Source organism: Mesoplodon densirostris, chromosome 10 (assembly GCF_025265405.1).
Source record: "Mesoplodon densirostris isolate mMesDen1 chromosome 10, mMesDen1 primary haplotype, whole genome shotgun sequence".
Classification (NCBI taxonomy): Eukaryota; Metazoa; Chordata; class Mammalia; order Artiodactyla; family Ziphiidae; genus Mesoplodon; species Mesoplodon densirostris.
In genome coordinates this window covers 9,635,404-9,650,315 of record NC_082670.1, presented here as the reverse complement: position 1 = coordinate 9,650,315, position 14,912 = coordinate 9,635,404, and the positions used below count along the sequence as shown (strand labels likewise).

General features: G+C 37.1%; 1 protein-coding gene across 5 annotated transcripts in view; it reads right to left on the bottom strand.

Annotated features, from left to right (window-relative positions):
- HIVEP1 (HIVEP zinc finger 1) overlaps nt 1–14,912 on the bottom strand; it is a 142,768-nt gene that overhangs the window by 63,339 nt on the left and 64,517 nt on the right. For all 5 annotated transcript variants that reach the window (XM_060110206.1, XM_060110209.1, XM_060110207.1 and 2 more), the window contains exon 3: nt 4,320–4,373. In XM_060110206.1, coding sequence (XP_059966189.1) covers nt 4,320–4,373 — 54 coding nt within the window. The remainder of the gene's footprint in view (nt 1–4,319; nt 4,374–14,912) is intronic.

Genomic DNA, 14,912 nt, shown 5'->3' with positions numbered 1-14,912 from the left:
TACAAGAGAATATCGAGAAACTCAGAAGTTGGTACAATAAAAGGGGAGTGAAACAGACAAACCTCTGGCAAGACTAACCAAGACAGAGAGAAAAGGCACAAATGAACAATATTAACAGTGAGAAAATGGAGACACAACTACAGATCCAGCAGCAATGAGAGAAAGAGAATATCATGAATGACTTTTTGCCAATAAGTGTGAATAGTTAATAAAATGGATAAATTATAAGAAAAATATCTAATTGAAGAGAAAAAAGAAAACTCGAATAATCTCATATTATTAAATACATTGACTTGGTCAATTAATCTATGACAAAGGAGTCAAGAATATACACTGGAGAAAAGACAGTCTCTTCAATAAGTGGTGCTGAGAAAACTGGACAGCTACATGTAAAAGAGTGAAATTAGAACATTCTCTAATACCATATACAAAAATAAACTCGGAACGGATTGAAGACCTTTAAATATAAGACTGGATACTACAAAACTCCTAGAGGAAAACACAGGCAAAACACTTTTTTTCATAAATCACAGCGGTATTTTTTTTTGGATCCATCTCCTGAAGTAAAGGAAATAAAAGTAAAAATAAGCAAATGGGACCTAATGAGACTTAACAGCCTTTGCACAGCAAAGGAAATCATCAACAAAATGAAAAGCCAACCAACTGAATGGGAGAAAATATTTGCAAATGATGTGACCTATAAGGGATTAATATCCAGCATACATCAACAGCTCATACAACTCAACATCAAAAAAAAAAAACCTGATTAAAAAATGGGGCAGAAGAAGTGAATAGACATTTTCCCAAAGAGGAAATGCAGATGGTCAACATGACTAATCATCAGGGAAATGCAAATCAAAACCACAATGAGGTATCACTTCATACCCATCAGAATGGCTATCATCAAAAAGAACACAAATAACAAATATTGGTGAAGATGTGGAAAAAAGGGAACCCTTGTACACTGTTGTGGGAATGTAAATTGGTGCAGCCACTGTGGAAAACAATACAGAGGTTTCTCAAAAAGCTGAAAATAGAACTACCATATGACCCAGCAATTCCACTCCTGGGTATATATCCAAAAAACCAAAAACACTAATTTGAAAAGATACACGTACCCCAATGTTCACAGCATCATTATTTACAATTACCAAGGTATGGAAGCAACCTAAGTGTCCATGAACAGATGAATGGATAAAGAAGATGTGGAATACATATACACAGAATGGAATACCACTAAGCCATAAAAAAGAATGAAAATTTTCCAACGGCAAATAATATAATTTTATTTTTAAAGCTCAAACTCAGACAAAACTAAAAAGGATATTGTTTGAGAATACACAACTATTTTTAAGAAGCACTAAAATGATGATGCAAACTTAAAAACAGTTAAATATCTCTACCAAGCAGATAGTGGGATGAAATGGAGACTAGCATGTAGGTTGATACAACAGTACATATTAGCAATGTGCCAGTCCTTAAATTGGGTATTGGAATCAAAGATTACCATGTTATTCTTATGATTTATAATAATGCATATTACATACACTAAGTATTATGTATTAAATGTATGTGATAATATATATTACACATTATAAATGTAATAATATATGACATATGTGATAATATATATTACATATTACATATGTAATAATATATATTACATATACTTATATATTATTTTATGTGTCAAATATTGTGTGATAAAAATTTAAAACAAAGTATTAAAATTAAAGTTTATTCATGAGACAGCATATAAAAGCTTTCCTAACTGATCTATTTATTTCTTCCCAGTTTATTTCATACATATTCATCACTACATCTGTGACATTCACTATTTATTTTATTTAAATCTCGTGCAATAATTTTAGAAATAGTGTCAAGCACAGTGGATGTTAAGACCAATAGTGCTGTAAGGAAGAAAATAAGGACATTATAGAGAATTGTATGAATGTTGCATGCTATATTTATCTCCAAATTGGTTAAAATCAAAATAAATCACATTCTAGTCATCTGACTTTCATTCATAAGTGGAGAGAAAGAATAAAAAATATGTATTACCATAATTTATTTCTTTATTCTATTGGTGTATAATGAGCCAAGTCAGTTTCTTTGCCACCTTATTATAATAAACAGATGAATCCTTCCTTAAAATGTTAGAAAACAGGCAAGGTATCTTTTTTAATCTACCAATAAGCAAGGTTTGTTTTCCTTAAGAGCCTACCGGTATTCTAAATGCTTCTGAAGATAAATTAGTTATTTGTCCTAATGGTTAAAAAAAGAAGAGGGGGGGAAAGAACCTTGCACCGGTTAAGGACCACAGCATCTTCAATAGAGATGAAGCCTTAGAAACATGAGCAATGTAGAAAAAAAGGCATATGTAGAAAAAGTTAAAATTTCAGGGGAAATAACCAAAAGCATGTTGGAAAAAATAGTGAAAAAGTGGTCTATTCTAGATGACTTATCTTATTCAATAAAAACAATAAATAACTCTAAATTTTTAAAGTATATTCTTCAAAAGAAGAAATGAATTTCCTTTCATCAAACAGACAGCTTAGCAAGCAAAGACCTGAGAAATCTCAAGACGTTTATTACTCAAAAATTTTACCTCATGTTGTTAAAGACAAACTGATGTTACTCCTCAATTATATTTTGGAGGAAAACTATTTTATTTTTAATTTGCCCAGAATGTGTATGTAAAAATGAAAGCTGAGTAGAAATTCTAGGCAGTGAATTGCACAGAACAATGCTCACTTGGTATTCATCCTAGGTCTTAAATAAGTGTAGCCTGCCAAATGCAGCCCACTGGACTATTTTCAACCTTATTATCCAATTTCTTTTTCTAGAACCTCTGTTCCATTTCCTCCTTCCTATCAGACATTTAGTTCATGGTTTTTAAAGCTCTTTGCCACAGGGGTAGGGAAGAGGGAAAAGGAAGACAAGAACACATTTATTTTCCTAACTGAAGCAGCTCTAAACCATCAGTAGATGCAGAAAAGATTGACCATGACAAAGAACTTTAAATTGTTAGGTTCTTATAGCCTGAGTGTCTCTAATGCTTCATGATTTCAGCAATGTGGGAAGGGATATTCAGTCAACCTTTCAAAGGAACGGTGTGGCTGTGGTGACTTCTCTGCTCTTCTTAGACTTGTGTTTCTGCCAGAGGGTCATTAAAGGGTCATATTTGCTATGGGCCTCCCAGAGATCCCATGGTGGGTGAGGGGAGAGAAAAAAGAAGGAAGACACTCTAAGGTGTCCGCGCATCACAGCGTCACTACTCAGACAAACCCCAAACAACCCTGGAGACTTCACAGGCTGGTCCAAGGGATAGAGAAGCTGGACAACCGGAAATTATTTCCACTAATGATACCTAGTTAGGAAGCTAACTAGATTTAAAAAAAAGACTTTCCATTGGAATCCTACGTAGCTAAATTACTCTGCCAAAATATCCCACTGTAATTAGAAGATACAACAAGGATAAAGCAATAAAAAATCATGAAATCTAAACGCCATAAGGAGAACCGTAGATCCTTCTATTCAATTCTACACATGAACAGAGAGTGTTGGAACTCTACCCACCTTCCTTTCTTCCTCCCCTCCCACAGGCTGTTGTACATCGAAAGCATTTTTTCATATTACCTGGGAAAATAATCAGTATGCTTTTTGTGATGAAAACTGATTTTTGCTTTTAAGCTTTTTATTCTTTACACAAAATTTACCCATTGTACCTAGTGAAAGAACAAAATCCAGATAAATAAAAGTTAATCACCTTCCCCTGCTCCTTCTCTCACCATTGCAACAAATCACCACAGTCAACTGAAATAATTAACATTTTTTTAAAGCTGCATCACATCCCAAAATATGAAGGTACGACAATTGATGCAATTATTCCTGGCAAAGACTAACGTTTGGGTTATTTTAGTTGTCTTAGGTTTTTGTCATTTCACAAAGAATACTGCACCACGTGAACACACATATGCACACACATATGCGAACACAGTACCATCAGTACCCATTATACGGGTAACTTGATTGCTATGGGACAGTCTCCCAAACAGGGCTTTCAGAAACGCTGCAACCATCTTTCATATTCCCACCAGCAAAATAGTAACATGTGGGAAACAGTTACAGAATATGCTATGCAGTTAAAACATTTCATAAAGCAAAGTCCATAGACTTTTAGGTATCTATCAGTTTAAGGTGATTTTTAACTTTGGGATGTGTTTACACTGATTCATTTAGAGAGGCTGCAATAATAAGATATTTATACAGGAATCTCTGTAAGAATAAAGCCTATACTGGGGTTGATTTTAATTTACCTTTTTTTGACACTTCTGCCCCATTGAGTTCTTTTTGTGCTTCTTCAATTTTGTCTAAGAAAAACAGCAACAAAAAATTATAAGTCAATTCATCATACACAAATAAGAATACAGTAAAACAAATATATTACTTATAAACAGTACCTGACGCATAGTAATAAATATTTGTTGAATGAATTATTTATGAAACAAATATGTGTAAACTGTTAAAGTAATAATAAAGTCCTTTTAAAAATTATACTTATAAGTTTAATTATGTCTTAGTCACAAGGACTACTTCCAACTGTTTCCACAATGCAAGTAATTAGTGCATTTTAAATACTGAACCATAGTTTAAAAATGTTTAGCTGATTAATAAAAGTATGTCAACATAATTACTTTCTTTATGAAGACACACAGATTTTATTAGAGAGATACAGCAAATGCCTACTGGCTTAGAAACAAGTCTAAGCAAAGTTCATAGATAGCCTCAGACCTAAGCCAAACATGGAAGAAATAAAAGAAAGGATGGAAAAAATAAAGGAAATGATGGGCTGAAGAGCAGCAACACAATACCCGTCATTTCTGCCAACCCTTGATTACAGAATAGTTATCCATGAAGTGTGAGGGTAGAATACTGCATTAAAGAGATACCAGATAAAACTAATGACTACAGAAGTGCTATATATGCACGCAGTTTTGAAAGAAGCAATAACTAACGAAGAGCTGGGATGGCTGCCTCAGGAGTGGATGGGAGAGGGAGGCACGTGGGCCCAGAGCCTGTAGGTCTCCCATGTGAGCTTTGAGCACAATTAGATTTTGTAAATAAGCACACGTTCTACTTTGGTAACAATTAATTTAAATTTTATAAGGATAGACATATTTGATGATCATGACAGCAACCAATTCCAAATTTAATACAGTGGTCTAAGTGCTAATTATAATGGTAAAAGTAACAAAATTCCTAGGGTACTATTTTGTACTGAAATGAATACAGTAACCATAATTATGCAACATTTTAGACAGTCCCTTGGCGTACAGTTTAAATGCTTTTGGTATGTCAGCCATTCATGCCTCCCAGCATCCACCAGCAGCTCCCCAAATGCCCTCCACTGGCCATGGAAGATGCAGCCTCCAAAATGGCATCCTTCCCCAACTAAATAGATCCCACCATATGCCCTTCAAGCTCTGGTTCTATCTGTCTTTTCCCCATGAGCCTTTCCAGAAAAGCCAGAAATCCACAGAACTTTCGATTTACTGATCGTACTTCTTTCAACTGCATGTTGATCCATCCAGGCTGCCATATCAAGGGGGAGGGGGAGCATCAGATTAAAGGAAACAAGCAATGGTTAATCATAACTAAATCTTCACCCTGACAAATGCACTCCCCACAGCAATGTCCTATTTGCTTCCTGCTAATTACCAGATCCAGGATAAGATCTGAGGGGAGAAGAGACAATCTTTGGAAATAATACAATATTTTCTCATTTACAAACTTTAGTTATTTCTCATGAAATGATGAGTGAAATTGGAAAACAGTACTGAAAAAAAAACCCTTATTAAATGCAGAAAGTAGATCCTGCACTTAGCAGTACTTTTACTTCAAAGGGAGAATTCCAAATGTATGGATGAAATCTGTATTAATACAAGTAACAAAAAGACAAGGCCCACTTTTTCAAAAAATAAAATGTACTAAGTACATTGGAGACATTCAAAATGTAAATAAATATTAAATATAGTCTTTGAGAAACATAAAAATGAAAAGCACTATTATTTCTATGCCCGCAGTTTGTCCAAACTTGAGAACCATAAATAATATATACATATATATTATATATATTCATAGTAGTAATGACTGTGTTTAAGAGTTTATGCACACATAATTTGGCATTATACAATAAAACAACTTTTTATTAATAGAACCAACTGGGGCTCAAGGCAGCAAAAACTCATGACTTGACATGTATTTAAAGAATAGCTTCTATTTAGTATATTGAGGTTTGGCCACCTTCTATTTGTACTTTAACATAACAAATTCTTGCAAAAATGACCTCAATTTACATTTGTGTATAAATCAGTAGATTTAGGATATCTAGTGTGTTAGGTATAGGTATCTACTTAAATGCCTTTACCTGGAGCTCCAGTTCAATAGGTAAATACAATCTTCAATGAGAGAGCTTATAATAGCCATTATAAGATTTTGCCTCAATTTTTAGAAAAAGTCCTGTTTATAGTTAACCTATGTTTTATAATTCTCCTGGTAAAATATGATGTTTTAAAGACACTCTCCAAAACTACAGAGAAAGTACTCGTTTAGTAGATGCTCTTAATTGGTTCAGACAAGGCAATTTACTAGTATTTAAAAGCAACGTTTATCATTTTTTTCACTATGACCCAGAGTAAGATAGTTTTACATTCCAACCAATTACACATGTGTATCTATATTATGTATATACATAATTCAGAAACCAACTTACCCACACTCTAATTTCTATCCTTTCCTAGTAAAAATGAAAAATGCTGCCTTGCTCAAATACACTGATTTCACAACCCACTGCTGGAGCAAACCTGCAGCTTGAAACTCACTGATAGAAAGAGCAGTTCTCAACCGAGGGCAACACTTCCCAGCCAGGACATATCTCATTGTAAGCCCTGATTGGCAGGGGGGTGCGTGTGGTTTATAATGGGATCTCAGATTCTGAGACATCTTCCATCATGCCCTCCCCAGTGTCACTGTTATCTGAGGTAATAATTCCACAAAGACTACACATTCAGAAATAAACAGTAGTTCCTCTGTTGCTTAAAAATAAAAACAGATATACATGCAAAATTGACATTCACACCAGCGGTAAATCTAAAATAAGTAACATATTGCTACTGTAATGAATTCTTACCATATTTAAATTAAGATGTAATTCTAATTAATTCAGTTTTTACTAAATACACTTGGAGTTGTTACCTGGAAAAGATCCCAGCAACACATGAATGGATCCATAATGGTCCCTAAGATCCAGAAGGGCCCATGGCTGAAAGAGTGGCAGGCTGAGAGGAAGAGTACTGACAGTGTAGGTTAGATTCTGGTTCTGCAACTATTAAAAATGTACACCTTCGTACAGTTTTTCTTCTCTGGTAAAGCACAGCAACTATTTGTTAATGGTAAAGGCTATGAACAATCTTGTTTAATGCCTTACATCTTTTAAAACTTTTGTTTGTACAAGAAAACAATGCAAAACATTTTGTTTTCATCATAGGTAAATAATTGTAAATAAAGAAAAAAATGTTGATTTGTGGAGCATAATCTGAAACCACTGAGCCCCCCCCCCAAAAAAAGTCCTGGAGCCCTTAGGAAACCACCGTTCTTTTGGGGTTCTGGGAAGAAGACTAGATAATTAAAAACAAATCATTTAGAAAAATAAAGCAGTCTTCAAATGAGAGCTCACAGCAAGCGCCTGCTCTCTGATCCTTGTCACCCTGCGGTGAAGTGGGGGCGATGGGCCTCCTGTACCATCTCAGATCCTCAACACCACTCCTCAAGAGCCCTGCCACTCAGGACATACATCATAGCTTTGGGGACCAACTCATTAAATTGTTAGGATTTGGTTCAACAACTGCTGAGGGTTTTATATGGCACTGAATGTCTACCTGGTGTCAGGTATAAAAGGAAGAACCAGAAATATAAAGCGAAAAGCATGGCTCTCCTGGAGGAGCTTATGGATTATTCTACCTCTTAAACAAGCATTTTAACATCAGTTTGCTGGTAAACATAAAGCCTGATTCCCTGTGCAGCGAACACAGCTGTCATCCCACTCCCTCCTCTGCAGCTCCAGCCACACCCCTGCGCAGGCTCCCTCAGGTCCCTGAGACTCTTCCAGCTAGCTGCCCTCCCACCCCATCCCTTCAGGATGTCACCTCCTCTAGGAAACCTGCTCTGACACCCTCCTCAGAGCCATTGCTTCCTTCTCTGTGCCACCACCCCTGCATGTAGGATCCGCCTCTCCACTGCTATGTATCAGGTGATCATTAGTAACAACCACAGTTAAAGCGGACTGAGTGATTTCCTGGTCTTAAAAATGCTGACGGTAACCTGCCAAGTGACACACACAAGCACGGGTGCATTCTGAAAAAGGGAAAGAGGAGTATCTGCGCACAGACTGAAGCTGGCATTAGGTGGTTTCACGTAAGAGCCTGGCGTTTTATCTTCCTTAATGTTATAAATGATTCCTACATTTGGGAAATTGCATCAGTGCACTGAAAGCACCTGAATCAACTATTATCACTCCATTAGATTATCAAGGAGTTAAATGATCTCTACCCTAATTCTAGTAGCTCATCCTTCTCTCCTGCTGTTCTGATAGGCACCCATAACTTCTGCTCTGACACCTAGAGGCTCTCCTTCTTCACTGAGCCCTAAAAACATAAAGTGGAAACACTAACAGTAAATTTTATGAAGTAGATCCTAAGGAACTGTAAAAGGCTGAAAGAGATACCATCTGATTGAAAAAAGATCACCATATGTGACTGCACTATTTTTACTACTGAATAAGCCTAACTCCCATGTCCCACATCACACGTCAGTACAAGCTCCCTGTCCTCACTGGTAACTGCTAGAGCTATTTCAATAAGACTAAATATATGACAATGACGTAATGTTAAAAATGCATCCAATACCCATAACCACATATGCATGGTCGTCTAAATGATGATCCCAGTGTTCACTACTAAATCAGCTAAGGAAACCTACCTTTGTAAGTAACACGTTTGAACCTGTAAGTTACACATCTTTCCTATCTCTAGACCTATGTCTTTCAGGGAGTCAGACTCTACAATAATGCCGAAAATGATAGTCTAGACTAGTAATATTTCAAACTGAAAAATATTGCTTGAAATAAGTAAAAAAAAAAAAAAAGAGAGAGAGAGAGAGCAACTCGGCACTCATGAATTTGAAAACTGTGATTTACTAGTAAAAATTCTAGAAAAAAATAAAATTACTCAACTTGATCCAGAAAGAGAAAAACTCGACTAGAATAACGAGGGATGATAGAGTTACCAGAGAATAACGCAGAATTACTTTTTCAGAGGTTAAAGGCCAAGATGGTTTTATTATCAAATTCTTACCAATTCTGAAGAATAAAGCTTTTCCTAAACTGTCCCAGAGTACAAGCTAACACAAAAGGTGTTCTAAATCATTTTTAAAAGCTGCTATAACCCTGATATCAAAATGTGACTGAACGGGAAGAAGAATCAACACTCCATACAAGCCTCACAAATGAATATGGATGTAACAACCTACATCCAGAGGTACATTCCACAATTAGAAAGCCATGTCCAAGTAGGGAGTACAATAAGCATGCAAAGACATTTCAGCATTAGGAAGCATGTTATTATCTTTTGTAACAGGATGGGGGTGGGGGGAAGGTAATTTAAATAATGTCCAACATGTACTTGATTAAAACACCTATCTCTAGTATAAACAAAAACAAAACAAAAAACCCTCCACAATAAATAAAAAAGGATATGCTTCATCATATTAACGAAGTGGTATTCTAATGAACACCCTAAAACAGAGAAATTAGCCAATAACCTATCACTTCCTTTAGGAAGCCTTCCCTGACCCTTCCCCCAGGCCCTGGTCTGCGCCCCCAGCACAGTGTTCTAAGGCCCAGAGCAGCATTCATCACGGGATAGTCCGAGAGCCTGCATGCTCACCCACTTTCTTCATTAAAACTATATCTTATTCAACAGAGTACATAGGTGTTTAGATCACTAGAGCCTCAACACATATTTGTTCAATAAAGGAATTGCTATCACTGAATTTACGGTAGCATTTATGTTAAATTAACAATTACTTGCAGACAATTTTACATGTAAAACAATAAAGGACTAGTTAAAGAACTATGGTACTTCCATACAATAGAATATTATTTAGCCATTAAAAATGTTTTAAAAATACTTACTGATAGAAAAAATGCTCGAAGTGTATTATGTAAAAACATTTTGTGCCACATAGATGTACATGTACATATACATACACACACAGATCTATAAAGAAATAGGCTCAAATGTAATGATTATCTGGGGGTAGAATATTAACAGTTTTAATGTTATTTCTTTTTTTTATGTTATTTCTATTTTCTTCAATTACTAAATTATCTATAATAAATATTTTAATATAAAAATAAATTTATTTAAATTTAATAAAAACTAAAAACCCTAAAAATGCGATCAAATTATTTTTTTTAAATATGTCGGCTGGCTATAGGTTCTAAATTCCAAATTTCCAGATCATATGAAAGACTCTGGGTAGTTTCTGAAACATAAAAACATTAATATAGTGAATGGTTCATTCAGTTCAGAATATATCTATTAGCTCCTGTGGGCTAGCCCTAAGGATACACGAAGATGAATAATCTTACAGGTAGGAACTTATAGAAGTAAATGAGCAATCCCCCTACACGCAGTAACTGTGTGACTAAGTCCATGGGGTCCTAGGGAAACACTGAAGGGTGTGAATGCGGCTGTCTTGGAAATAGGAAGACTGGTCCTGCAACACCTTCATGGAAGAAATAATACATGGGCTGAATACGCAGAGAAGGAAAGGAGAGATCTTGCCTAGAGGAGGAGGAAATTCAGGGAGGGGAGCATGAGGAGGATGGAGAGGCAAAGACGCAGAAAACAAGACAGAGTCAGGCACTCCCAGCAGTTTGCAGCATAAATCCGGAGACAACAGGTCTAAGCACACAGGATTTGAGAGCTACCGTCTTATATAACTAGTTGCTAAAACCATACCACAGGGTAGGTGGAAGCAAAAATATAACTATTCTATGAAGTAATTTGGCCATAGGCATCAAGATCCTTGAAACCCATCTCTGTATTTTAATATATTGATTCAACTACTGGAAATCTAGACTGAGGCTATGAAAGGAGTGGAACAAAGGCTATTCATCAGAGTACTTTTCATAACAGAAAAAAACCTAAATAACCGATGACACCCGGAATATAGTAGATGCTCAATAAATATGTGTTGAATACTTGAGAAATGGTTAAGTAAATTATGGTACCTTCATATAATAGAATATCAAAGAAAAACTATATTCTAGGCTTCTAGAAGGACCTACTGAGTCAGAAACTATAGGAATGGTGGCCCAGATTGTATAAGTTTTGAAAGCTTTGACAAGTGGTTTTAATGGGCCACCTACCCTCCAGTTAAGAGTCCTTGGGATGAGAAGTAGAGAAACCCAAGAAAAAAAAAGAAAAGAAAAGAAAAGAAAAGAATGGCTGAAAAAAATTTAGGAGAACCAAAAACAATTTGGCCACAGAAGTCAAGAAAACAGTGTTTCATTATCAAATCAGTATATGATGCAACTGATAAAGACTGAAAAAGCTTCACTGGATGGAGCAATTAAGAGGTCCTGGTGAGGCTTCCCGGAGCCTGCAGTGGAATGAGAGGGCGGAGGGCAGAGGGCTGAGAAAGTGATGGGACAGGAGGTGGAGGACAGGATAGAGCAGAACTGTCTTTCAAAACACTCGGCAAACAAGAGAGTGAATTTGGGGGCCAGAGAGAAACACAGGGTCAAGGGTGGGTTGTCTGATTTGATGTGTTTTTCAAAGATGTTTATAAACCCAAGGGAAGGAACCAATAAAAAGGGAGTAAAGATACAGGCGAGAGTGTGGAATGTGAAGGGCAAGGCACTGAAGAAAGTGGGGGCCAGCGTCAAGTCTGGGCGGAGGGCTGGTTCTGAACAGGAAAACACCCAGGGCGACTCCCTGAGGTCAGAGGGCAGAGAAGGAGAAGGATGTGCTGGGTAAAGTCTGTTGATGAGAAAGATGAGTTACAGGGAGCTCATATCCAACTTCCACAGTTTTATTGAGGTAAGAGGCATGGTTGTCTACAGCGAAAAAGGAGTTTAGCGTTTATGTTAAGGGGTCTTAGGGACCGGTAAAAATTAGACAGTTATTGATAGGAATGGAAGAACTGACCAATATTAAGGACAAAGAAAAGCACTGATGAATAGCAACTAGGGATCCATGAATGTAGAAATCCACATTCTTCCTTGAGCCCCTCCCACGAATTTAGCAGACATAATACAGCCATTATCTGATGCATAGCTATGGGCACCTCTCATAGTTGTCTTTAATTTTATCTATTTTGTCTTATTTTTTTCTTGTGAATTTTTATTTCAAAGGGCATCCTATATTTCAAATCTACAAATGTAGGTTGAAAGCCATAAATAGTGATGTTAGCCAACAAACGCACGTTCAAATATAATCTGATGATACCTAACGAATATCTGGAAACTTAAAGCCACCAGTCAACCAAATTAACCTGAGCATACTGGCACCTTAGGTTCCAAGTCATTTTTCACATTTGTGGGCACACACAGACACACAAACATGCGCACACACGCATATACATACCCATACAAATACATACACATGCATATACAAACACATACACACACACACATAAACCCCACACACATATACACATACACACCCACACACACATAAACCCCCACACGCACACACACACATCACTTTTTAAAATAAAATGACACAAAAACTATATGGACACTGTCTTTTTTTGTTTTAAAATTAGAACATCTCCACCCTATTCCAATACTGTTCCAATACTGATTCATCACTTTTTCAATCAAAAAAAAGAAAAAGCTAGTTTACTAAGAAAATGAAACTTCAAAATGTCTCTATTAAAAAAAATCCATATGATCACTGTGTAGCCTCTCCTAGGAAGTGAATGATACACACACACAAACACACATGCTCTTTGCACACGATCTTAGGAACCGTAGGATCTATGGAGACCCTAAATCCAGGTTCTGATAGAGACTTATCTACACTGTCACCGTTCTGCATTCTGGACGAGGATTCGAAGGTACATTTTCACAGTAATAATGAACATGTTTTTATTTTTTCAGTTGTTAAATTTCTTAATTTCTCCCTAAATTATTTAACAATGTACCTCTTACTAGTATAAAACTATTCTTATTTAGCCACATGAAAAAAAGAGGGGGACAAGTAGGTAACTGGAACAAATAATCTGTTCCTTTTCCTAATTTACCAGCCTGATTATATTTAACAACAAGAGTGGAGGAGAGTAGACAAGAAAGAAAAAAGTATTGGTATCAATACATCAGGCATTGTGCTCGGCACAGTACATCTCATTCCATCCTTAGCACCTACCATGTGCAAAGCTTTGAGCTATATGCAGTGTCTTCCCTTGAGAACCCAGGCTCTAGTGGAGATGAAAATACACTAATGAAATAAAATATATTAGTGTCTAAGTATCTCTAATGTACGGTAAACAATGATACCCTCACAATAACAAAAGGAAGAAAGGACAAAGAAGCAAAGCTCTCATAGTACGTACCCCACCATAATCAATCTACTTCTGCTCACAGTGGTGTACAGTGGAAAGCACTGTAGCGGTGAGATCTCCCACTGGGTGTCCGTCATCCTGGGACAGCAAACTCAGGAACCAAAGGATCAGAGAGCTCTCTGATTCCTCCACCTTACCAGCCTGGGAGGCTTCCCAGAGTCTCTTAACTCTTTTAGACAACCATCTGCTTAACATTATAAAAACTTCCACTGATAGCAAGAATGTATTATCTACTCATTTAGAACTTCTGGCTTCTGGTAAGGGTGGCTTATATGGGACTCTCATATTAACACAAGAAAACTATGCACAAAATATCTAAATAAATAAATAAACAGGAAGGTACTGGATAATGACCAAAAGCAGGCAAAAATTGGATGGGATTTGACCCTAGAGGGATGAGAAGCAAATGACCTAAGACCCACATTTCAGTGACTCTTTCCAGAAGGGCAGTCACCGATCTGTGAAGAGCACGTCTCAAGTAGAAAGCAGCAGGTATACTGGGCTGAGGAGGCAGAGGGAGAGTGTGGGGTGCTGCAAAAGCTGCACATTGAGTGGGGAAAGTCCCAGAAAAGGGAGGCTCAGAGGAGAGTCCAGAATCTGGGAACAGGCCCTTCAAGTCTTTGGCTGAGTCCTGAACTCCTTGTGTGGAGGGTAAGACTCCAAGGAACTTGAGGGAAAGCAAACACAGGCAGGCTGAGAAGATGGAGCAAAGTATTAGCAGAAGCTTTCAGTATTGGTACAGAGAACACAGAATTTGGAATTCAAGTCTGGCCACAGTAGACAGGCCAGGTAAAAACCTTGTTATTTCCACTGAAATCTCAGAAGGCCACACCTTAAAATTAACTTCACATCCTGGAATCAGGGCAAATCAAACAGACTACTCTGAAAACCCTAAAATCAATCTTCTACAAGTTTCAGAAGATCTAATAGTAATTCAACTGTCTGCTAAAACAAAACTCAGCAATCTTTAGATGAAGATGACAGAATCCAGAGCCTATAAGACATAACCAACCACACTGTTCTGTTTTTTTTTTTTTTGCAGTACGTGGGCCTCTCACTGTCGTGGCCTCTCCCGTTGAGGAGCACAGGCTCCGGACGCGCAGGCTCAGCGGCCATGGCTCACGGGCCCAGCCACTCCGCGGCATGTGGGATCTTCCCAGACCAGGGCATGAACCCGTGTCCCCTGCATCGGCAGGCGGACTCCCAACCACTGTGCCACC